Source organism: Labrus bergylta, chromosome 18 (assembly GCF_963930695.1).
Source record: "Labrus bergylta chromosome 18, fLabBer1.1, whole genome shotgun sequence".
Taxonomy (NCBI): domain Eukaryota; kingdom Metazoa; phylum Chordata; class Actinopteri; order Labriformes; family Labridae; genus Labrus; species Labrus bergylta.
Genome location: NC_089212.1, coordinates 24055463 through 24081221, shown reverse-complemented (window position 1 = coordinate 24081221; position 25759 = coordinate 24055463). Strand labels below are relative to the sequence as shown.

At 42.1% G+C, this 25759-nt stretch overlaps 1 protein-coding gene across 7 annotated transcripts in view; it reads right to left on the bottom strand.

Annotated features, from left to right (window-relative positions):
* The window catches only part of larp1b (La ribonucleoprotein 1B), a 32871-nt gene that overhangs the window by 4830 nt on the left and 2282 nt on the right, over positions 1-25759 (bottom strand). The window contains exons 2-17 of one of the 7 annotated variants that reach the window (XM_065966007.1): positions 24103-24164; positions 21157-21213; positions 19743-19974; positions 16828-17007; positions 16081-16206; positions 15766-15934; positions 13565-13709; positions 12918-13095; positions 11955-12136; positions 11735-11809; positions 11192-11551; positions 4484-4598; positions 4186-4367; positions 2692-2798; positions 1477-1634; positions 1186-1330 (exon numbers count right to left, since the gene is read on the bottom strand). In XM_065966007.1, coding sequence (XP_065822079.1) covers positions 1186-1330; positions 1477-1634; positions 2692-2798; positions 4186-4367; positions 4484-4598; positions 11192-11551; positions 11735-11809; positions 11955-12136; positions 12918-13095; positions 13565-13709; positions 15766-15934; positions 16081-16206; positions 16828-17007; positions 19743-19974; positions 21157-21213; positions 24103-24164 — 2473 coding nt within the window. Of the gene's footprint in view, positions 1-1185; positions 1331-1476; positions 1638-2691; positions 2799-4185; positions 4368-4483; positions 4599-11191; positions 11552-11734; positions 11810-11954; positions 12137-12917; positions 13096-13564; positions 13710-15765; positions 15935-16080; positions 16207-16827; positions 17008-19742; positions 19975-21156; positions 21214-24102; positions 24165-25759 lie in introns of all 7 variants that reach the window. The other 6 variants (XM_065966005.1, XM_065966006.1, XM_065966004.1 and 3 more) reach the window with 6 other exon arrangements.

Here is a 25759-nt window from a genome sequence, read left to right as displayed (position 1 = left end):
GTTCGTTCTGTGCATGCGTTAGGAAATAACTCTTCATGCCAGCAGGCGGTGGTAGTCCGTTGTTATGATACGAGAAGACCATTTTCACACCGCTGTCGGTCACCACTCGTATTATAGGTCGTCTACTAATGGAGAAAAATGTCTGATAAAAAGTTGAAAATGGCGTTGTCAGTTCTTGGTCTTTTAGTGGAAAAAGAAAAGAAGAGGCGGAGGAGACAAATCAGGAGAAACCGCATTAATGAGTGAAAGCATGGAGTCTACAGCGAGGGGCTTTAATGAACCTGTGAGGAGAGCTGGAGAGAAATGAAACCTCCGACCGCTCACCGACAGTAAAACTAAAATGATCTCCTTGGTGTTTCAGGGCCTTCACACCGCAGGTCACACCTACACATTCACACCCTGATGGTACAGATTGCTTTGTAGTGTCCATCAGTGTCAACCAATCCCGTTCATACATATTCACAAGCTGCAGACGAAGCAGCAGGAGCAACTCGGGGTCAAGTGTGTTGCCCGAGGACACATCAGATATGTAGCTGCAGGAGCTGGGGGTCAAACCCTGATCATCTGATTGAGAGAAGATTGACTCTACCACTGAGCCACAGCTGCCCTGCTTGAAAAACAAATCCCAACTACCCCAGTATACGCCATTTTTGACAACAAAAAGCTTAGAAACATACTTCCAAACGAGGCGCTTGTGGCCTAGTGGGTAGTGTGCGCGCCCCATGAAGGGAACAGGAGACAAATCAAAGATGGCGGTCAAAGGGCACAGGGTCAGAGGGATGTTAAAAACTAGGGAAAGGGCGTCAAAAACCGACGTCCAAAAGGAATCGATCTCCTTGGGGGAGGGAGCACCTGATACAGGAATCGTCTATATTAGTGATTTACTTTTTCAGCCTGATCTCCAGACTCTGGGATAGTGAGCCCTCTAAACCACTTTACACTGAAGAAGGCTCGTACAAGAGAAAGCACAAGTGGAGTTGATCCTGATTAGTGCGTCCTTCCACCAGCCTTTGCCCCAGCGTGTCCTTAACCAGACAAGCATTATAAAACAAGAGCAACAGCAGAGAGGGAAAAAGTAATCAGAACAAATGTTACGTCAGGTATGACGGGATCCACCCAAAAGGCCTAAAGATAAAGTCAATGTCCTCAATTTGCTTTGTTTTATATTTCCGTCCTGAGCCTCACCTGTTGTTTTCTTTGGCATCTTCCAGCGCACTCTGTTTGAACTCCTCGTACATCTTTCTGTTGAAGTTGTCCCTCAGGAAGAAGGACCAGAATCGGAACAGGGTGTTCATCTCCTGAGACTGGCCGACCCCCAACCGTTTCCTCTCTGTGAACATGAGACACAGATTCAGTCCCGGGCAGAAGAAAGAACTATCTACATGTGAAGCCTCGACCTCAATCTCAGGTCAACAAAATGACATCAGCTTGTTTTTTTTTTTTTATGCTTCAAGGAGAAGTTGAGATCATGCGTACCGTTCAGGCACCGTCGGCGGTACTTGTGGTATCCCTGCTGAGTGAAGCCGTTGTCTCTCAGCAGCTCGTGGGAGGGATGCCAGAATTTGGGCAGAGACTGGGGGGTGCAGCCGTAACTTCCTGTCAGCGGGGCTCCTTCTGATGGGGAGGCGTTGGAGCTGCTGCAGGAGGAAGGAGGAGGATGTTTTTTTACAAAGGTTTTATGCAAATAAAGTTACTTTCAATTTGATTATCTTGGACATTTTGTCAAGGGAACAACTTTTTTTATCGATGGTTCACACTAAACAGTTTGTGATAAGGGTTAGGGTGTGTTTGCGCCCGTTTTCAACATGAAGACGCCCTCGGCATCAGCTGTTTTTTTTTTTTTTGTCACTGCACTGTCAGCGCTCTCTTGAAACACTGCCACGCTCGTCAATGTCGATTCCCCTTACTGACCAATAGAAATCAAGAGGGGGCGGGACATCCTTTTTTTTTTTTTCTTGTTTTAAGAATTTGGATTGTTTCATATTTTTAACTCCTTTTTTTGGGTCTTTTCATCTTTATTGGATAGGACAACTGAAGAGAGACAGGAAATGTTATGAGGAGAAACATGCAGCAAAGGGCGGAGGTCGGACTCGAACCCACTGCTGCTGCGACGAGGACTATAGCCTCTGTACAAGGGGCGTGCGACATAACCACTAGCCTATCCTGCACCGGGGCTTTCAGGGAACAATTTCCAGGTCTAAAGCTGCTGCTAATGCCAGGACAGGATTCCTCTACATTGATTTCACATTTTCTTTGATCAGATTTTCAAATTTAAAATCACACAGAGCTTTAAAAACTGAAGCAGCTTTGTAACCTAGCAACAACAAGCGCAGGTGAGAAGCACTCTGAAACGGAGGTCATGTGAGCTGCCAGCGCTTTATTGGACACAGGCCCTAAAAAGCTGTCCACCTAACTGTACAGGTGTGAAAGAACTCAATCAGAAGATTTGTATTTAACACCACTTGGCCATTAATAAACTTCAGTAAGTCGATCTTTTTAAAAAGTGAGTTCAAAAAGAGAAGTGGATACAGGTCAACTCGACCGACCACAACCAAGGAAGAATGGACGGAGAACAGAGGGAAAAATGGAAATAATCATTTTATGTTCTTCCTCTGCTTTCCCTGTTTAAAAAATGAAAACATGCAGCCTCTGTTTATGTTTTTAGTCTTTACTAAAAGCGAGCGGTCAGACCTGATGGAGGCAGAGCGCGGCCGGTGTTCGCGGGAGTCCATCACCCAGCCGATGTGGGCTTCCTGAGGAGGGTTTGAACTATGGCTGGTTTTCTTCTTCCTCGGCGTCTGGAAAGACAAAAAACAAAAACAACACACCACCAGATTAATTCATGAACAGGACATCTATCACCATTTAGCTCAAAAAACTTCATCAATGGGATTTAAGTCCGGTTCAGTTTGCTTTGAAACTCTTGAAACCTTTATGTTTTATTTATTTTTACTGTCTCCTTTAATCAATCATCGTCAAAGTTGTTTCTATTTTACTCTCCATGTCTTCTTGTTTTATTGCTACATTTTTTGGTTTTATTTTCAGGGATTTGTCGGGACTTTCTCTTTTATTGTTGGGATTTCTATGTTCCATAATACACTTTGATTTCTTCTTTTTTTTCTAGAGAAGCGTTTGCATATGTTGTTCGAAGCTTTTTGCAACAATGCAACCGAGTAAACACACAAATGCAAAACAGGTAAGAGGAGGCAGCGTTTACCTGCAGCTCAAGCTTAAGCACCTGTGGTAAAAACGTAACAGTTCTAGTACAGCCCGAATTTCCCCTCTGGGGATCAATAAAGTACTATCCTATCCTATCCTAGTTGCAAAAAGCAAATTACGCTCACAAAACTCTCCAGACCTGCACAAACAAAACGTGATTGATTTAAATGTCTCAAGTTTCACCAGGTCTGAAGGAAAGGTTAGTGTGTATTTAAAGAGCACCGTTCATATTTAAAGCAATTTAAAGTGAGGGAATAAACCAGGAATCACTTCATTTCTAAACAGCAAACTGTGAGCTGTAAAATTTGTTTCATTAAGACCATCATCTCTGAGCAGATTTTACAGAACATAATGAACTTAAAGTGAAACAATAAGTGCTTATTTCTAAAGAGAATAAATATGAAAAAGAAATAAACAGGAAGAGAAAGAAAAGGGAAATCGAACCAGGCTGAGTCACACATCTGTGCCGGCTGACCTTTGTGACCTTTGAAAAAATCAGAAATGCCAACTTCTGACCTTTCTTCAGCAGATTTGAAAAATTTAACCAAGTTGTTTTTTTTCCATTCTGTCTTTAACTTTAAAACTTAATAAATAATGAACTACTGGAATGCATCAAGAAAATAACATCAGGTATTTATGTTAAGAGATGGACAGTGGATCGAGTCGGAAATCAGGGAGAGAAAGTGGAAGAGTGACGCCAGCTTCCAGGACAACAGCATCTGTACATGGGGGTGCACATTCTAACCACTTGTCCACCTTCCTCCCCATCATGAAAATGTAATTAGACTTGATTTGACTAGATCACAGCCACCCCAAAGACCCTGTTATTTATCCCACAAGTCGTCATATCTATATCAATAGCCCCTCTGCTGGTCAAGACCATAACATCTAAAGAGGACCACTGCAATGTTAAAATCTGAACCCTGCTCGGGTTGTTCGAATAGTATCTCTACACCCGGTACTCACCTGCCCATCGAGGTTTCCGCTCTCCTTCATGACGGGGTAGAAGCGTGGCGTCTTGTTCGGGTCCTGGCGTCCGGGGGTGCGAGGCGTTTTGGGTGTTCTGGGCTGGTGAGAGCTGGGTGACTCTGGGACCGTCGTAGGCAGAGAGCGTGCCAATTCTGCACCGCTGTCCACTGAGGCCAAACCTTTATTAAAACACAGGGGAAAAAACATCATTAGCATTAAAGGAGTAATATGTAGCTCTGACACCTAGTGTTTAAAAAGGGTACTGCAGTCTAAATTCAAAGCATTGCGGTCTCACCTGACATGGGAATCGGAGGGGCTTCCTGGTTCGGCTCGACAGGCACTTTGGGGGTGAGAGTTTCAAACTCATCTTTACTGATCACGTTCAGCTTCTTGAAGTTCTCCACGTCCTGCTGAGAAACACAGAAACACGTTCACAGTTTAGAATCAGCAGCAGAACAATATGAATAATATGATCTCAGGTAAATGAACTTATATGTGATTATAACATATAACATGATATGTGTTTAACAGTTACATATTTAAATCTTTATCTGTATATATTTTTCTTCTTTTTCGTCTTGAAAGGTTCATTTGCGTTTATTTTATTTATTTATTTTAATTAATTTCCTTTTTTTATTTATTATAAAAAAATATTATTATTATCATTATTTTCTGCTATGTTTTGGATGTATTCTGTATTAAATAGTGCTATCAATCCCTGTACAGTTACTACATTACATATAGACTTTGTATTAGCAGCATGAGGGTGGGGGGGGAAAAAAAAAAAAAAAAAGAAGAATAGGAAATGCTTGTTTTTGTTTCTTAAATTAAAAAAATAAATGAAATAAATCAGCTGCAGGGAGAAAGATTCAGCTGGGTTAAGCGGTCCAATCATCTGGAACTGTTTTTCCGCCTCACTTCTCAGTCGCTCTTTTTTTTTTGAAAGAGACGTTAATCAAGTGCAGCCGTATTTACATGCAGTTTGTTACAGTGTTTAAAAAACGACTGACTGTAAATCGCCTTCTCTTCCTGCTCTTAGACTTTATTTGAATACCTGCTTTTGTTTGTGTCAAGACTTCGCAGATGTTTTATTTTAATGTTAGGTGGGTTCTTTCTGCATGTCTTAACAGCACTGTCCTAACTGCATCCGTTAAATATTTCCTTCTTTGCTCTGTGAATTTCACTTTCCCCTTGCAAACATTCACAACATCCAGTGCTTTTATTTTGAAGGTAGACAAAGGGTGCAAAGTGTGATGCTTTGTTTTGACGAGCTGTCGACTCGAATCACAACACTCAGAGGCTCGTTAACAAGCGGCAGGATAACATTTTTCTCTCTGTGTCGACACAAGTCAAAGCTCAACATTTGAATCATGTTAGTGGATATTATTAATGCCCCACCATCTCCACTTTGTAAAACAAGCTAACGAGCTCTTTTTAGGGAGACAAGCGAGTGCAACCGCCTTGTAAAGCCGCCTCTTTCCTCCGTCCTCGTCCATGTCTACGCAAGATGTTGCATCAAGGTAAAAACGATGCGACGTGTTGCTCACAGGCTATTCGGAAACTCAAATAGTTAACAGTAAAATCAAGGTGATTTTGTCGCTGACGATCGCTCGCAAATGATGAAACTCCAAGACAATCAATATTTCAGTTTAATTTATAACTTCAAATCGGCTTTCTCTACGATTCTGTGAAGAAGACTTCAGCAGTAAGATAAAATAATACATCTTAAAGTGTTCCTAGGCTGAGTTTACGTCTGAGACTTTTTAACGCCGCGGCCTCTCGGGCTGTCTAAACTGATAACACAGAGGTGACATGGTGTAAATAAAACTCGACGTGCCAGCGGCTGTAGCCACGGCGGCCTGTGTGACACACAGCAGATGTGCAGCGTACTTTGAACTTGAACACGTCAGCGTCAGAAAGAAATCCAGGTGACCTTGGTGTGTGCATGTGTGGTTATGTGTGTGTGTGTGTGTGTGTGTGTGTGTGTGTGTGTGTGTGTGTATTCAGGCGTGACATTTCCCACATGTGGAGATGTTATTGACAACCTTTGAACCAAGAACACGCTGACCGAGCTGAAAACACACGTCGGCAAAGACAGGAGCGGAGCGAGCCTTCAAACAGCTTGAACCAAAACTTTGGTCCTGTTCTGATAACAGTTTTTAAACACTTTATTTGTATTCTTTAAGACATTCTGTCCTCATTTCTTATCAGAGGGATAAGTCGTACTTTTAAAGGATCTGATTCATATTTAGTTGAAATTGTAACGATGCTGTTGTGCGTACCTTTTCTTTGAAGGTTTATTTTAGATATAGGACTGTGGATGAGTCAGAACTCGGGGAGAGAGAGAGAGAGAGAGAGAGAGAGAGAGAGAGAGAGAGAGAGAGAGAGAGAGAGAGAGAGAGAGGGGAACGCCCCCTCCACCTTCTGTTTGTGTAGGGGAGGAATCAACCCACTGTACTTTATGCCCTGTTGTTGTCTGTTGTTGTTGTTGTTGTTGTTGTTGTTGTTGTTGTTGATTGCTTTTTCTTTTCTTCTCTTCCCTACCTGAGTCTAATTTTGCCAGATTGTTCAAATTACTGTTTTGTTTTTGTCTTTTTAACATGTAAGTTGGGGATTTTTGTGCCTTTATTAGGAGAGATAGGAAAGGGGGTAGAGTTGGAAATCAGTGAGAGAGAGTGGGGAACGACATGCAGGAAAGGAGCCACAGGTCGGATTGGAACCCGGGCCACATTAACCACAGAGCCACCAGAGCCAAACTGTTATTGTTGTTTTTTTACCTGTATGTTCAAGTACTAAAATGAGTATCTGTCACCAATATGCCCGTATGTACTTGATGTTATTAGTGCAGGGCTGTCACAAGCCGCTATATATGCATGCAGTGGGTGATGCTGGCGGCTGACTGCACTTGGGGTCATGATGCTGCATGTCTCAGCATTTATATACCACAGACGAAGCTGCGGAGTAACTCGGGGTTAAGTGTTTTGCCCAAGGATGCATCGGACATGTAGCTGCAGGAGCTGGGGATCAAACCCCCGACCTTCCGGTTAGGAGTCGACAGACTCTACCAACTGAGCCAAAGCCGCCCCAAAAGTGTAAAGGATGCAACAACCTTTTTATTTTAGAGATAGGACAGTGGATAGAGTCAGAAATCAGGGAGAGAAAGACAAAGAGAGAGAGGGGAATGATATGCGGGAAAGGAGCCACAGGTCGGATTCAAACCCAGGTCACCTGCTTGTGAGAGCTTAATCCTCCACTCATGAGACGCACACACTCACCCACTAGGCTACCAGCGCCCCTGCACCTCACTTTTTAGAGGAAAAATCTGATTTTTAAAGAACGTCTTATACAGCTTATTTTACTGTAATACTTTCATGCTGATATTCTTTGTTTGTGTGTTTTTTTTAATGGTGCCATAAATATAAAGCCACACGTTCAAATCAAACTTTATCTAAGGGTTAGAGTATTTTTATTATCAGCTATGAGTTTTGGACGTCGGTGATGCGACAGCGTTGATGTGTCAGAGTGTGACGCTCGTTGGTCAGAGTGTTGTAGGTCAAAGGTCACAAACGTCTGACCTGTCTCCAGACGCCTCATCGTGCTGCTTTAACTTTGACAGAGGTCTTGTTTTTTAGGAGAAGATCTTTGAAGTTAAGCGTTATTTTGTTGTCGGGGCCGAGTGTTAGTGTTCATCATTTTATCCAGTTTGTGGTGAGAAACTAATGTAGGGTAACAGCCCTTTACTGACATTAAACACAACGCTGTAACCGGTCCGAAGCCCTAGAGTTTAATGCGTTCTTCTGTAATTCGCTGACATAATGCGGTGTAACCTGTCGTCAGTACTTCTAATGTTCACACTTGTTTCTGCAGACGAGGCAGCTTTCCCAAAAAGCAGGTCACACTCGTCTCTGGCGGCAGCTGTGAGACACACATGTAAACCTGGAGGCTCGTATAGTAGGTGATAAATAGTCCGCTATTTATGTCCCGCTTTACAGTTTGAGACTTAACACCTCTGTCAAAACGTCTTCATGTCAAAGTGCTCAGAGCGTCGGAGGTGCTGCTTCTGAATCCCTCAAAGTGTAGGAAAAAAACGGTGCAACTTTTAAACATATCCTTCTGAAAAAGCCTCTTTCTTTATGATTGTGTCTACAGACGAGGAGTAAATGTTGGGCGCTCGCCGAGTTCAACAGTCAAGAAGCGGTCTGACCTATTTTTCAGACTCAGGATTAAATGTCAAGTCCCTCGCCACGACAGCCAGCTTCTTTATTTAAGACCGCACATTGAGGAATTACAGCTGGAGGATCCAGTATCAATTTAAAAACGTTAAAAGCACATTGTGCGTTTGTCTTTAAAGTCTGAGTATGTTTGAGCCAAACGTTATGTATGGATGAAGTTTATTTGTTACAAATAGATTTTCTAAAATTTGCACTGTTGAACTTTTGTTTAATTTTCCGTTAATTGCAATTATGGTGATAAAGGAGCTGCAGAATTAGTCATTTTAATGTGATCATTATTTTTATTTTTAACATTTATTTTCTATATTTGTGTTCTTCCTTGCAGGGTCTTTGCTGCTCCTGTTTTTTTTTTTTTTTTTTCATGCTTCTACGCTATGTACCTTTGAATTACCCCCTGTTGGCAAATAAAGTTTTTTGAATTGAATTAAAACAGAATCATCCCGATGCCCTCCAGGTGTATTTCAGGACATCATTGGTCCAGTTTGATACGTTGGTAGCTATACTGGGAAAACACATTTCGAGGGAGGGACCTCCATTTTCTGCAAAGCTATTGATGCTGAGCAGCGGCTGGTGATATGTTTGAAGTCGACACACAAACACACTCTGAACAGTCGAATGACCTCTTAACAATTTGGACAGTTGTGAAAAAAAATGCAGTAAATTAAACCTTAATTATATCAGGCGAAGGATTCAGAGTCAGAGTGCAAACATGATTGACACGTCATGAGATCAAATTTCCTTTTTAAACTCGAGGCAATTCCTGACGGTGTGCAAGGCCTCATGTTAAACAGCTGTGGAGCGCCGATAGCCTTTAGCGGTTATGCAGCATGTACAGAGGCTGTAGTCCTCGTCGCAGTGGCTGTGGGTTCAAATCTGACCTCTGCCCTTTGCTGCATGTCGTCACCCCCCCCCCCCCCCCCCCCCACTCTCTCCTACCAACATATCCTGACTCTCTTCAGCTGTCAAATCTAATGAAGGCAAAAAGGCCGCAAAAAACATCAACATAAGCTGCAGCTATAGACTCTAAAAAGTAGAAAACTTCACTGCAACTGAAGATGATTCAATCGTTTCTTTCCCTAAAGCAGCAGCACGAGGACTTTGCAGGGTTGTTGCATCAGAAGCTACAGTCATAAAATTCAGGATGGAGATTTTAAGAATGTCGCAGTCTAAACCCGTACAGTAGGAATGAAGAACATCATGTATTAAATATTAAGTTACTCCTGTACGTCAGCGTGCGGTCTGTATTTGTATCCGGCTGTTTATGTTCAGGGTTTCTGTGTCTAACTTTAGACGTAGTCGCTCTGTTGACCCACTGGCACAGTGACTGTGACTGTAACTGTAAAATGTTAGAAGCATTCAGTGGCTTTACAAACAGGGGAGCCAATTCAATAACAGGAAGTGAATCACGCTTTCCAGAGGCCGAAGAAACACAACAATAGAGTTAACCGACGGCATCACAAGATCTCCTTCATTTTCTCTCCAACGATCATACGCCTCCATCTTAATTCTGACCCCGAAGCAAAATCATTTATTTGTTCTTTTTGAAAAACTAATTAAGCATTATTTAAAACATATTAAACACTTTGGTACGCTCTTAAATTTGATGCTAAATTCTAAACAAAAGTGTGTTTTAAAAACGTATAATTCCAGATCCAAGTGTTAAAAAGACGACAGAAAACGGTTGAATTTAAACTGAAACTTGAAGACTTCCTTCTGTATGAATGAGGAGCTTCTTGTTCAGACATGACGAGGTGAAAATGTAAATTCACTTCTCCGTGACGTACCTGCTCAAACATGTTTAGTTCCTGAGAAAAGTGAGTTTTAAATTAACTGTCAATCTCACGAAGAATATTCTCTACCGACTGGATTAAAGGTAAAATAGAGAGAGAGAGAGAGAGAGAGAGAGAGAGAGAGAGAGAGAGAGAGAGAGAGAGAGAGAGAGAGAACAGAGAGAGAGAGAGGGAGGGGAACGACATGCAGGAAAGGAGCCACAGAGATTTATTTTTGGGCGTTTTGGGCCTTTATTGTAGAGATAGGACAGTGGATAGAGTCAGAGATCAGGGAGAGGGAGAAAGTGGGGAATGACAGGAGGGAAAGGAGCCACAGGTCGGATTTGAACCTGGGCCGCCTGCTTGGAAGACTACTAACCACTGTGCCACCAGCGCCCCCACACTGGATGCTTTTAAGAGGATGTTAAATGACTTGGAGGCGGACACATCTGGCTGTAGATGTTCTCCCACATGTGTTTGTTTTTGACAAACTTTGCCGTTTAGATTTGTTAAATGTGTCTTTTAATTTCTAATAATAATAAAAATGTATTTTTTGGGGATTTGCATGTGTGGCTGCTCGTTGTTTTTTAGTGAAACTCTGTAAATTGTGCTGCTGCCCGTCTCAGCCAGGACACTCATGAAGGAGATATTTAATAAAGATTCAAACACATTTCCTCTGTAGGAACAAAATACAAAAGTCGTTTTCTGCCCAGATGGCTTTGATTTTTGTCAAAACTACAGCTCTCAGAAACCACAATATAGATTTTAAAAAATAGATTAGCTATCTATTTTTTGTACATTTGTAATTCTATTTTTTTTATTTAAAATGTGTACTGTGTTCACTTTTTGTTTGTAATCTTTGCTCTTTGCTGCTGTAACACTGTAAATTTCCCCGTTGTGGGATAAATAAAGGATTATCTTATCTTTCTAATCCATGATGACTTTGTAGAAAAATAAAATCTTTTTGAATTTCTGACACTTTTCTGTGTGTTACTTTCTTACCTTGCTGCACTCGATCTGGTCCTCTTCCTTCCACAGGTCCTGTTCGTAGTAGTACAGCCCGTCGTTGATGGCTTTGGCCAGGTCGGTTGTAAGCTTGGCTCTGGACTCGTGGTTTCCCGTCCGGTCACCACTGGGGTGCTTACGGATGTAAGGGGGCGTCTGGGTGACGATCAGGATCTTGTTGACGTCCTGGTCGTCCATCTCGTAGTCCGAGTCGTCCTCGTCCGACCAGTCGGTGAACTTGTTCTTCCTTGGCGCCAGCTGCTCCATTTCTTCGTCGAACAAGAAGTCCAGCTCCTCCTGGTCGGGCTCGGCCTTAGTGGGGGTCTGGTGGCTGTGTGGAGACGCCTCAGACCGCTCCTGGAGGACACAATCAACGAGGAACAATTTGTCAAAGGAACACAGAGAAGATCGATCAAACTTTCAGGATGGATTGATAAAATAAAGCATCAAAAAATGTGAGAGTTGGATGAGAAAAGTTGGAGTTCAGACAGTTAATAAAAGATGAGAGAAGAAATCAAGTGAGAGCAGAAAGTACTCAACTGCAGAGAGGAGGAGGTCGGGACGGAGCGGTGAGGGGGGAGGAGAGGTGACTACACACACATCGTCAGTGTCGTGCTGTCGGCAGAAAGGTGGAAGGAGAGACGAACGGGCGGGAAAAGAAAAAGTGAACACAGAAGACGATGGAGGAAATGGAGACAAAGAATAGAAAGATAGAGGATGAATGAAAGGGATGAAGAGGGGGATTCTCTTTTTTTTGTACCTTTGCTTTTCCGGAGGGTTGTCGATGGCGTTTCTCCACCTGGATCCAGGCGTCGGGGTCGGGTTGGGGGGCGCCTTTGGAGGCGTCTGTGCTCGGGAGCGACTCCTGGCTGGAGGAGCCGGGGTCAGTGGAGTCCTCGGGCTCAGCAGAGTCAGGAGGAGTCTTCTCCACGGGCGAGGAAGCTGAAAGGCCGAACAGGTCACACTCAGACAAACTTCAACACGGCTTTGAAATCACTCGCCGCTCTGTCGGCTCTCATTCAGCCACAGAGGTGAAACTGCAGCCCTGCATCTGACTCTTCAACTTAGTCGACTGTTTTCATTAACTGAAGACATGATCGTGTGTTTATTTTCAATGTCTTAATGTCTTTTTTTCATTTTCTTCTTCATGCTCTTTTAAAACTGTGTAAAGCATTTTGGATAGCTACATTTTTTTACTGATGCCCTATAATTAAACTTTCCCCCTAAATAAAAGCCTGAATGATCTCCTGTAACAGCTGGTAATTATAATTTTATTACATGCTTCAGTGTTTTTGTTTAGGGCTATTTTTAGCTGTAGATGAATCCACATCTACTGCTCTCTTTGCACTACTCACCACTGCAATATTATCTTATATTATCCTATTTAGCCTTGTACATATTAGTCTTTGCTTATTTGTTTATTTTTGTGTTTATTGTTGATATTTAATATTATACCTTTGTACTCAGAGAGCACAGTTTACCAAAGTAAAATTCCTTGTGTGTTTAAGCATATCTGGCCAATAAAGCTGATTCTGATTTTTAGTTTTTGTGTTTAAGATAGCATTCAAGGCATTGGGCTCACATGCACAATATTTGTAAGTAAGCTAATTGTTCTCTTTGATCTTCTCATGACAGTAAAAAAAAAGAAAAAACACAAGAAATCTCCATTAATTTGAACTTTTGTCTGAGAAAAAAACAAAAAACGAAGCGGTTAAATACTGACCAGAGTTTGTGGAGCTGAGGGACTGACGAGGAACGAACTCGGGGCAGTTGATGAGTTGTGAGAAGTCGGTCCGAGGGGAGCCGACGATGGCCGGGGTGGGGATCGGCCAGCGCTCGGGGTCGGATTTACAGCGGATCTTGTCGTCCACCAGCTCGACCTCTTTGCTGCTCTTCAGAGCCTGGAGAAGGAGAAGGAGGACATTATTAAAGACAGGACTTGTGAACATGCTTTAAAAGGAGAGATGTAAGTGTGAGGAGGGGGGGATGCTTTACAGGGGGCGCTCCTGAGCTGTTGGGGCTTCCTTGCCTTACTCAAGGTCACTTTGGCAGCAACCAGGATCAACTCCCATACTTTGGTCTGAAATGGCTACTCTTCAGTTCCCAACCCAAGTCCCTACACACTGAGATACTGCCGTCCCTAAATAGATAAATAAAATCTAGCAAATCTGTTTCCAAAACCATTAAAAGCAATAAACCATACTTTTTTTTCTTACAAACCGTCTTCTCAACATTTTTATTTTCATAATAGGATTGGAAGTTGGAAGCAGATACTCCGGTAAAACTGCCAGTTATCCTCAGATCAAATCTGAGTGAGGAGCCTCGTATCAGCTGCATCTCTGACCTTATTGAAGGTTTTTTTTTTTTTACCTCGACGATGAGGGCGATGTCGGTGGTCAGAGCCTGCACCCTGTGGAAGCTGGCGATGAGGGAGATGGGGAGGAAGCCCTGCACGTCCATTTTTCTCCTCAGGAAGAAGTCTCGCTCCAGGTTGTGGAGGCTGAAGTAGTACTCACTGGAGGAGGAACAAAGTGATCAATCAGTGCATCAACATCTTTTAATGTGTTCATTTACACCGGCTGTTGGTGTGCACACTCACTGTTCCTTATTGTGTTTCAACATGGACCTGGACAAAGTGTGTAATTTTAAAAGAGCCCAACAGACCGGACCGATACAGTGACTATCAGCTTATTTTATCCCAGATGTGTGCCGATGTACTGTAACTACATTTATTCACCAGTCATAAAGCTTCCTGAAGTTTATAAAGCTTCTTTACTCTCCTCAATAGATGAAGACTGACTGGGGCACCAAATACCAAATCTGCAGGAGGAAAAGCTCTCCGTCCCCACTTGTCACACCACTTAAAAGTCACCATACCACAAAAATAAAACACACACACACTCATGGACGCACAGACACACACACACACGTCTGAACATGGAGCTCAGCCTGCAGGCGGTGTGGAGTCGTCGCTTCATGTGGAGTAACGCTGGCTGAGTGAGCAGCCTGAATAACGCTGAGGGAGACGAGAGAGGAGAAGACAAGAATGCCCCCTCCTCCTCCTCCTCCTCCTCTTCTCTTACTGTCTCCTCTTCTCTCTCACCCCTCCCCCATGAAACACTTTCTTTTTTTCTATTCTTTTTTTTTTTTACATTTCCTCGCTCAGGCCTGCACATAATAATTCATCCTCTGTCCCCTCCAAGGCACTCAGGCTATATTTAGGAGTCCACCTCACCAATCCACTATTCTGAGTCTGCTGCTGCAATGAGGCCAAAGCTGTCAGCGAGACGCAGAGCGAACGCTGCCCCCTGCAGGACACACACACAAAAAACCCCAGGGGAGCTTCACTGACCACACTGCACATGCTCTGTTCACTCTTCACACCTGTAATCTGCACAGTTACAACCTTCACCTGTTCGACTTTAAGCTGGTGGTTAAAACTTAACTTTTTTTTCCCCACCTTGACCTTTTCAGCCGCGTTTCTTTTCCAAGACACTGATAAAGTGCAGACGCTTTATGTAAGAGTTAGTCAGGTCGAGGTTTCACTTTTGGCCAATTATTATCACAATTTTTGTGAAGGTAGTAACTAAAAAGTGGCTTTAAGAGGATTGTGTTTGATGCTATTAAAGTCACTTTTGTTAAATTAATCTTAACAGATCAATTTAGGGGATTTGAGGAGAGAGATAAATCATTAAAATCTCTTCTTTAGAGGCGATTACGGCTTGAAAAATGTTTGAAAGGTTTGTTTTAAGGCTCCTGTTTTTGTTTATTTTTAAGCCTTCTGATGACTTTGTTGCTGCAATTAAGTTTATTAAGTCCATTTTATAATATTTGAATACTTCACCCTTCACTAATATTCAAATAACTTTCCTAAATTCCTAAAATAGAGTACGTGTTACCTCACCCGACATGCAAACATCTTCAATTGCTCCACCCTCGGCCCGGCACACACTTTCTAAAAGATTCTGTTTTTCCACCTTGATGAACAAACTGTAAAATCCAAAACATACAGATGTTTTCCAGACTAATCGGTGATACCTGACTTTTTTTTTTTTTTCAGAGGGATACTAAAGTGTTAAGTTGCCCAGACGGTCATAAACAAAAATATACCATGACGTAAATTTGAAAGATTATGGTAAAAATGTATCAAAATGATGGAAAACTATAAATACTGAAATTCTGGTTAATCGTTTAATTTAAAAGCTGATCGTGATAAGTCAAATTTGGAATCGCTCGTTGTGAAATTACATTATTTGTCATTAAGCTTTTATTTTGAGTTTCTGTACTTTGAGGGTACTTTACTTCCTGTTTGGATAAAAAACCTGCTTTTATTTTGAAATGAAATAAGGAATTTCCAGTAGATCGAAGGTTACAAAATTAACTAAACTACAGAAAAGGGAACTCGCTATAGATCAAAAAATACATAAAATAAATACAGTAAAATGTTCTTCTACTGCCAGACGTGTTCTCTTTTCAACATTTATTCTCGTCTGTTTTTTATTTCATGTTTCTTGTCCTTTACCCGACTCTGAGTCCACATTTAAGTTTGAATTCAGAAATAAATCACTCACATTTGTCGTTTGATGTACTCCTTCAGGAGCTTTTCATCCACTGTGTACATCTGGACCTTGCTGCCGTCGTCGTAGTAATACACCATGTTGCTGCCAAACTCTGAGGAACCCTGAACGCCGCCGTCTGACGACTGAGAGTCCCGGAAGCTCTGAGAGTATTCATAACGGCCTGGAAGGAAAAAACAGTCAACAGAAAACATGAGAAATGTCGACAAACAGCAGATTAAACAAGATACATTTTTTAAATGAATTAAGGACAAATTCTATAAAAGTGGAGGTTTAGTCAGAGGGTGGTGTTGAAGTGAAAAACCATACCGCGTCCACGACCTCTCCCGCGCCCACGACCTTTCCCCCGGCCCCGTATTCCTCCTCGAACGCTCCCGCTCTCACTCCGGACGCTGCCGGTATCGTCCCCAAAGTCCCGCGGCTCTCTTCTCCAACCTGTTGGCAAGAGCAAAAATTAAAAAAAATAACATAATCAAGCTGTCTCATTTAATAAAAGTAAGGAGCATTACTCTATCGCTCAGATTATAAATAAAATATGTCAGGAACTGTAAAAAAAAAAAAAAAAAAGAAGAAAAAAAGAAAAAAAGGAGGAGGCCACAGATTAATATTTAAGTCTTTCTGCCTGAAAGTTGTGATTCCTGCTGCGTCTCTGAACCCTGAGATTAAGTAGCCTCCCATTTTAAATCCTTTTCATTTTGATTCACCACTCCTGAAATGGAGGAAATGTTACCGGGTACAAAAAGTATTTTGAGCTCCTGCTGGCTGAGGCGGAGTGATACATCTTGTGAAAAGCCCCACTGATGATGTTGTCCCCTATCATGGAACGCCTCCTGTCCAATCAGATTGCTTGGTGGTAACTATCTGTTGTGTAATATATGAAATAAAGCCTTGCCATGCATTCATTCTGTATTGTGCATTCTCATGTTGGAAAAGAAAAAGCTTGCAGGGAGACGGACTGCAGAGAGCAAACAAGCCGAGGAGTTCAAACAGTGAAGCAAACGCAGCACGGAAAGAAAAAAAGAAAGGAGACTAAAAAAGTGTGAACAAAGAACTTACTCCTGCTGCTGCTGCTATCATGCGCCCTGTTATTATGGAGTGTGTGATTGGGCGACGTGGGGTCAGGCGAGTCGCTGGTGGGATCTGTGTCCGAGCGTGCCGGCCCCCCGCCGGGCGTCTTGTCACCGTCGTCCCGGGACGCTTCCTCCAGCGGCAGAGAAACCCACTTACGTTTGTTACCTATCGATGATTACAACACCGGAAAACAGAGCGTGAAGAGTTTTGTTCCAAAAAAATAAATAAAACAAAAACGAATGAACTTTAGGTTTTAACAAAGTAGAATGTCGACTGAAATTCAGCAAAATTGTGTCTAAAAATCGTTTCCCTGACTTTCAAAGTGTCGCTGATAATTAAGGACTTAAGAGGTTTTAAACAAAACCTCCATGAGCTGTAATGCGATGGCGCTACACGTGCTACAAAAAAAAGGTAAGAGACAGGTAATTCAAAACCTTCAAAAAGATAAATATTCAACCCCCAACCTCAGAAACATGTCGTTTCAAGGTGCGGCTCATGAGCCCGACTCGTCGACAATCAATCTCGCTTTTTTGGGGGGGCTGAGAAGAACGAGAACGAGGAACAACCTGGCTGAGTCACGACATGTTTCCGACTTCACGTTGACAGAATGATCCTTGAAACCCAGTGAGCATCGGTGATAAATCTCACAGATGCCTCTTGACTCGCTCTGGATCCCTAAATGTCTTGGTCTTGACTCGCTCTGGATCCCTAAATGTCTCGGTCTTGACTCGGTCTGGATCCCTAAATGTCTCGGTCTTGACTCGCTCTGGATCCCTAAATGTCTTGGTCTTGACTCGGTCTGGATCCCCAAATGTCTCGGTCTTGACTCGGTCTGGATCCCTAAATGTCTTGGTCTTGACTCGGTCTGGATCCCTAAATGTCTTGGTCTTGACTCGCTCTGGATCCCTAAATGTCTCGGTCTTGACTCGGTCTGGATCCCCAAATGTCTCGGTCTTGACTCGGTCTGGATCCCTAAATGTCTCGGTCTTGACTCGGTCTGGATCCCCAAATGTCTCGGTCTTGACTCGGTCTGGATCCCTAAATGTCTCGGTCTTGACTCGGTCTGGATCCCTAAATGTCTCGGTCTTGACTCGGTCTGGATCCCCAAATGTCTCGGTCTTGACTCGGTCTGGATCCCTAAATGTCTCGGTCTTGACTCGGTCTGGATCCCTAAATGTCTCGGTCTTGACTCGGTCTGGATCCCCCTAAATGTCTCGGTCTTGACTCGGTCTGGATCCCCCTAAATGTCTCGGTCTTGACTCGGTCTGGATCCCTAAATGTCTCGGCCTGGATCCCTAAATGTCTTGGTCTTGACTCAGTCTGGATCCCTAAATGTCTCGGTCTTGACTCGGTCTGGATCCCTAAATGTCTCGGTCTTGACTCGGTCTGGATCCCTAAATGTCTCGGTCTTGACTCGGTCTGGATCCCTAAATGTCTCGGTCTTGTCTCGGTCTGGATCCCTAAATGTCTTGGTCTTGTCTCGGTCTGGATCCCTAAATGTCTTGGTCTTGAATCGGTCTGGATCCCTAAATGTCTCGGTCTTGAATCGGTCTGGATCCCTAAATGTCTCGGTCTTGACTCGGTCTGGATCCCTAAATGTCTCGGTCTTGAATCGGTCTGGATCCCTAAATGTCTTGGTCTTGAATCGGTCTGGATCCCTAAATGTCTCGGTCTTGACTCGGTCTGGATCCCTAAATGTCTTGGTCTTGACTCGGTCTGGATCCCTAAATGTCTTGGTCTTGAATCGGTCTCGGTTATTGTGGTCTTGACTCCAACACTAGTTGTCATTATACCTAATTTTAAATATTTATATCGATACCACAGCGGCAAAAATAAGCGCCCTTGGCACCCGATACTGGATAATTTCTTGTTTTTAAATACCAAGCATAGCGAGCAAACTCCTGCACGCCGTCTAAATTACACAAATATGTTGGCAAAGTTTCAGTCAGCGTGTTTGTGTCATTTAGACAGTGCTCTCTTTCTTTCGCTCTCGGCAGCTTTTGAATAAAATATGTCTGAAGATCTGAAGTTTGACCATCAATGTTTACATTTCACTGCATTCACACTGTTCATTATTCAAACAGGTTTTAAATTCATGCTTTTAAATCATTTTAAATCTTAATTTATTCAAAATTGATTAAACCTAAGTTATATTTTTGTTTGTTGGGTTCTTACATTACCTCAAATATTTCCAACTGTTATCAAAGCCAGAGAAATCTATTATTTTATAGTGGTAAAGGGACGTGTCTTGTCGAGGCGGCTGCCGTGGCAGACAAGACATGCGTACCGTTGCCGTGGAAACACCAGATGTTACGTCAGCTGCCGTGCTGTTGCTGTATGTGCTGCTGTGATAAAAACTACACATTACGATACATTAACTAGTCTGTAAAGATATTCTCTTCCTCAGGCCTGTTTTGCCCGGTCGTCATGACTACAGTCAACCTTGCCAGCCTTGGCGTCATTTTTTTTTAAAGTTATTGCTTTGATTGAGATCCCTTTGGCGGCGGTGTTTACACTCCGCGCGTTTAAGAGGAAACTTTAGCCGGCGATCTCGACGGATTAGGAACAAAACTCTTCATTTCCTCTCCACTTTAGACTCTCAGAGTTCATCAAGTATTGTGTCTTTTTACTCTCCACAAGGAGTCTGCGCCTGCTACTTATTTAAATAAGGTAAAGATCAGCATGAATCAGGAGAAGAGCATGCACCATCTACACCAAGCAGCAATCAAACACTACGATCATTAACATGCTACCTCTGTCCGATTACATTTCTTAATTTGGTTAAAAGTAGCAAATAGCTAGAAAAGTCATGAATGTTGTTGTACCTGGTTTCCATGACGACGTGTGTGCATCAATCAAACCTTTTAGTGTTTCTTAACGTGCTTAAAAGACAAACTCACCCTCTCCTCCCCTCTTCTTCAGCGCGGCGCTCTTGGCGTCCTGTCCCGTCTTGGACTCTCCGTCTTTGGGCAGCTCTCCCAGCGGGTCCGTCTGAGCCTCCTGGTTCTCTTTGCTCTCGCCGCCGTCGTGGCTGCTCTCGGACTTCCTGTCGGGTCGCTCCCTCCTCTTCTCCTTCTCTCTGCGTGAGGAAGGGGGCTTCTTCTCGTTGTTGTTGAGGACATTTTGTTGCTGCTGAAAAAAAAAAAAAGGGTCGTTTCAGGTCGTACTCGCAGAGGTCGATGACTCATGACGAGGCCTTTTTTATTCTCACACATTTGTCTTTGTGAATTTGGTTGCATTTGGCTGTTGCACCTCTTTTTTCCTGAGTTTGGGTTGGAATTTGAGTCGGAGAATAAACTCTCGCTATGAGACTAATTAAATCATGTCTCATGTACGGAGGCTTTACACCTCCAAGCTGGACGACCCGGGTTTAAGTCCGACCTGTCCCTCCTTTAACTGTGTAACTCTAACTAGAGGATTTACACCATCACTGTATCGAGGTAGTCATATTTCTAGTTTTCTCCGCTACTTTTTGCGGCGCCATTTACTTTAAATTCAGGTGACACAATAAATACCGCAACATATCAAAGATTAAAAAATGTTGATTTACAGAAAGAAAGAGTTGATCAACAGACTCTTTAAAGGTTAAATTAATTCATTTTTTACATATTTTTGTCAAGATTTGCTGCAAATACTTTTGATTTTTTAAGTTTATTTCTGCCCTTTTATGACTTTATTTAGAGATATGAAAGTGGAAAAAGCCAAAAATCAGGGAGAGAGAAAGAGGGGAATGACATGCGGGAAAGGAGCCACAGATCCGCTTGGAGGACCAAAGCCTCCATACATAGGAAGCACGCACTAACCACTAGGTTACCTGCACTCTGCTTCAAATACTCTAAATAATATAAACAATAAATCTGAATTAATTTGTAAATTAAGTTTGGACGGTTGATTAAGCAGTTTCCCTCAGGCTCTGAGAAACCATTAAAACATTTCTGACAATTTTTCAGTATTTAAAACAACAAACCAATTTGTAGCTAACGCTGTCGAGTCCAAACAAGTTGCCATGAAGATTAATGAAGTTGAATATATCTTATAAATGTTTGTTATACTGTTCATTCAGACATTTATTTAGTCAAAGTGTTTGTTATTTGTCTGTTATGTTCGTCCTGTCGATTAAGTTTTATTTAAATGTCACATGACTCCGAGACCAGGAAGCTATGCAGCGCATTTTGAGAGAGAGAGAAAACGCAGGTACATCAGAGAACTTTGTAATTTTCCAGCACTGTTTGTATGTTTGTTGTAGCAAAAACGTGTCACACAAACACACACACACACACACACACATCGGACACAAGCACTGAGTTGTCGTACCTCTTTGGCCAGTTCCCCAGGTGTGGGCCAGTTTGTGATATCACTGAAGTCACTTGACTGTAAAGTTAAAAAAAATTAAGACGTTAACATCAAACATCGTCAAGTCAACATTTCACAAACAAAGGATCAAACTTTATTTGTATAAAACTTTTTTATACAAAAATGCAGCAACATTAAAACGCTGATCCTCCAAACATCTCAAGGTAAAAAACCCGAGGTGATCCCTGTCGCCTGCTCTTTCATCGTATGGTTATTTCATCATTAATGTGGGTCAGGTGGATTCTGACTCCTGGTAGAAACCAGCGGGGGAGGAAAAGGAGGTCAGTGCTCCGGCTCTGTGAGGAAACTGCAAACAACGTCGATAAACAGGCTCCGGTGCGCTCCACTAAGGTGAAAGTTGTAAATTTGGACAGCCTGATATGAGCTCAAGGCTACACAGAAAAAAAGGTTAAAGTTACTCTAAAAGCTGCACAGCAGATATTTAATAGATATAGATATTTGCACGATATTTAGCAGATGCAAGTCTGTGGCGGGCGTGTCACCCTATATAAAGATCTACATGTTTATTTGTGGATTCCTGAGTGAAGGAACAAAAGTTTATTCATCCTTCCAGGTACTCTGGAGTTTAAATAACGTGCATTAACGGCTGCTTTGGCCCTTTAGCCTTTAAATGGTCAGAACAAAAATAATTACAAGAAATGTTTTCTTCAGCTGGGGCGGCTGTGGATGTCAACAGTAAGGTCGGGGGTTCGATCCCCAGCTCCTGCAGCTTCATGTCTGCTGTGACCTTGAGCATAACACTCAACCCCAAGTTGCTCCCACTGCTTCATCAGCGGGGTATGAATGGGATTAGTTACTTCTGATGGACTCTTGACTCAGCAGCCTCTACCATCAGTGTGTGAATGTGTAGGTGTGAATGTGTAGGTGTGACCTGCGGTGTAAAAGAGCTTTGAGGAGTCAGAAGACTGGAAACACGCTACACAAGCTCAAGTCCATTTATCAATTTGTGATGTGCAAAAGAAACTTGTGCCGGCAGATTTCTGATCTTCGTCCTTATCAATACTTTTTATTATTTGGTGGAAAGATGAGAGTTTCTCCTCCAATCAAACTTCATTTTTCATTAATTACAGATTAATTAATTCTAATTACATGTTTTTTTCCTCAACTGTTTCTAGGTTCTTGTTTAAATCTCACATATTTTTTATCCCTGCACAGGTTATGTACACTTCTCGTATAAGTCTATTTTTAATTGCACAGTTTAAGTTTGAGCGTCGGTTATGTGGTTAATTTGTAACAAATGTTTCATGTCATGTCTTTGTAACCTGCTACTGGATGCTTTGAATTTCCCTCGAGATCAATAAAGTATCGATCTATCTATCTTCAAGCTTCTCGCCAGAACCTACATTTTCTGTTTCTTGACGTTACATGTTCATACATCATGATGCTGTTTAATTACCTTACTGTCATTTTACCGAGCCGACCTTGAACGCATCATAATGTCACCTGGTTTAGTTAGCTAACTTCAGTACTTCACTATTTTTAACTAACGGGACTTGTGACAAAGTTTGATCTTACGGCGGCTGCTCTGAGGGGAGGACGAGGACGAGCGACCTGCAGCAGACAATATTAAGTGTCTGCATGCTTCTTGCAGCAGCCGTCAGCCAGAGTGAGTAGTGCTAATGATTTCACTCACGGGGTCAGTACAGGTGAAGCACCCGAGGTATTAGTTACACGCTGCATTGCCAAATTATGCCAACTAACCGTTTACTTGACATCAGGCTGGTGAGCAGAAAACAAACAGGTCCTCAATTAAACCAGAATCTTCTCTCGGGATTCAGAACTCTCGCTCAAATTCAGGGAAACTTTTAAAACAAATGAACACGATGAGCTCCTGTGTGGTTTACATTTAGATCAGCTGGAGTTAAAAACACCCCCGCGGAGCTCTTTGGTAAACAAAGTCTATGTTGACATTCAGAGTTTTAGGCTTTCTGTGGAGCCTCGAGCTATAACAACTTCCTTTCTCATGAAAAAAATCTGCAACAATGTTTTTAAGAGCATTTTAAAGAGTGATGAATATATTTATCTTTACTGGTAGAAAGCACACTACTACTTCTTCTTCTTCTTCTTCTCTGGCTTTGCTGACTCATTGCTGGTTTTGGCACTGCAGCCCTCGTGTACTCAGCAACACTAAAGTTCAAGAACTCCACAATGTAGCTTTAACAACATAACTTAGAAAATGTCAAAATAAACCGGTCGTATAAAAAGCGGAGAAACTTACTGTAGATCTTCTGAATCCTTTTCAGGAGTGCATATGTTAATATGCTAATTTGTTCGTTTGTGCTGCTGTAGATATATCAATAAAATATGTATTTAAAAGCTGCAACTTATAAGAAAATAAACTGTTTAATCATTCTGCCACAGAGCCGAAACTCTGACTGGGAGAGTTTATAAGAAATCTCTTTTTTTTTTTCTTTCATAATGTTTGGTACCTTTTCTGTCAGTCATTTTTGACAGCAGCAGTGGAAAAACTGGTTGGGAAAAAGAGGCAAACAAAACAGCCCGTCGGCAGCTCAAACCTGCAAACGGTTGACTTGTGGCAGATGTTGATTTCTCATCCTGCATGTCAATACCTGGCAGGAGTTACAGTACACTAACGTGTCACCCATGTGACAACTCTACATTTCAAAGCGCCAACGTGTGAGTTTATTAAAAGGTGATCAGAACATCAGCTGTGATGTAAAGGAACAGAAAAAAAGTGGCTGATTTCAAGTGTTGATTTGAGATTCTTTTTCAGGATGTATTGAGGACATGAAAGCGCTTATCTACACAGTTGGACATGTCATGATGGGGACATTTTTAGAGGATTAACTGAGAAACTTTAGAGGGTTTTAAAAAAAAAGGGAACAAAAACTTAACCTAGACCAAAAGAAAAGTAGAGACAGTTACCTTGCTGGATTTTCTCGTTCTGGGCTTGCTGGCACGGACGACTTTCAGGGCGTTTTGTTGATCTGTCGACACATAATCAATAAGTGAAATAGACATCATTGAATGTGAGAGAACAGCCAGAATTTAAAGAGCACCATCGAGCAGGTTGCTGTAAAGAAGCTGTTACTCGTTTGCTCTGCTCGTTGGGAATTTCTGTCAGTACAGGATGAATAAATACCCCCCCTCCCCTCTCTCTCTACCCCAGCTGAACTAGTTGAGGGTGTTTTGTGTGCGGCCAGAGGCAGTATGCATGTGTGTCTCTGCAGGCGGCTGCAGGCTGGGAGTGGCCCGCTGCAGCATGTCAGTCCCTATCGCTCGGCAGAGGATGGTCGGATTGATAAGAGACACAGGGCCGAGGCTTCGACTTGAATGGGTGTATGCCCTGATCGAGCCTGCAGACGTCCACCCACAGAGACGTTTGTACAGTAACTCTGTAAAATGATGCCTGCGCGCTGCCCGGGAGTCAAATGCTTCAAATATAGCTCCCCCAGCTCTGACACACATTCACAGCTCCACTCTCAGCTGAGTGTGCGAGCTGCTGCTTCGCCTCAGAGCCGACTGAATTAAAAGTGATCACAACGGCGTATCAGTCAGTGTCAATAAATTCTCACATGCAAAACAAGCTGTGCTGACCGTATCAACATTTAAACTGGCAATGAAACACTCGGCTGATTAGTTAGTTAACTGATAAGACAGATAAAAAGTTAACCAATAAAATTCTGATATCTGAGTGCGACTGACAGGACGATATTTTAGTGCTGATCCTCCATAAAGTTAAAGGACTCTTCATAATTTAAAACAAGAAACACAAAAAGATCCGGGCTTCTAGTCGTCGGGACAAACAAAAACAACTAATACTACACTTCCCACAATGCATTGCTGCAGTCCATTACAGCCACCCTGCCTAATGAACTACAAATCATACAAACCGTGCACCTGAAGCTCATGGTACAGACTTTTATAGATTAAAAAAAGAATAGGATAAAGTTTTGAATTCAAAGCAGAATTCCTCTGATGACATCACCAAAGATAAAATGTTTACTTCCATTTAAAAAACGTTTTTACTTCTCCCTGCTCTTACTTGTCTTTTTGCTGATTTTTTTATACTCATCCTTCTTGATGCGTCTCTTCAGGTGCAATTGCCCATTTTAAACCCACATAACGTCATTGCATTCATCAGACATCACTTCCTGTTTTTTTTAATATTGCAGACAGGAGACATGTCGCAGAGCCAGATTTTATAAAATCATTCAGCCGTAATTTATATCTGATATTGAGAATAAACATTCAATGTTTGCAACTGTAACACAAAAGGTCTGGGCAATATGACCTCAACTCAATATCACAATGAATTGAACATTTTACCTCGATAACGATTAATGAACGATTATTTGTTTTTGTTTTTTTGTCCTCATAGTTCACTGACGAGGTTTCTACTGTAAATATGATCAACTATTAAATCTGGGATCTGTTTTCTAATGAAAGAGTGAATATCTGATGAATTATTTTGTGGTTATTTATTGAATATTTCGAACTGAAATCAAAACAACACATTTAAGTTTTAAATTAGAAATTAACTTCTTTAAAACAGTAGAAAACTAATAACTTTGTGTTTCTG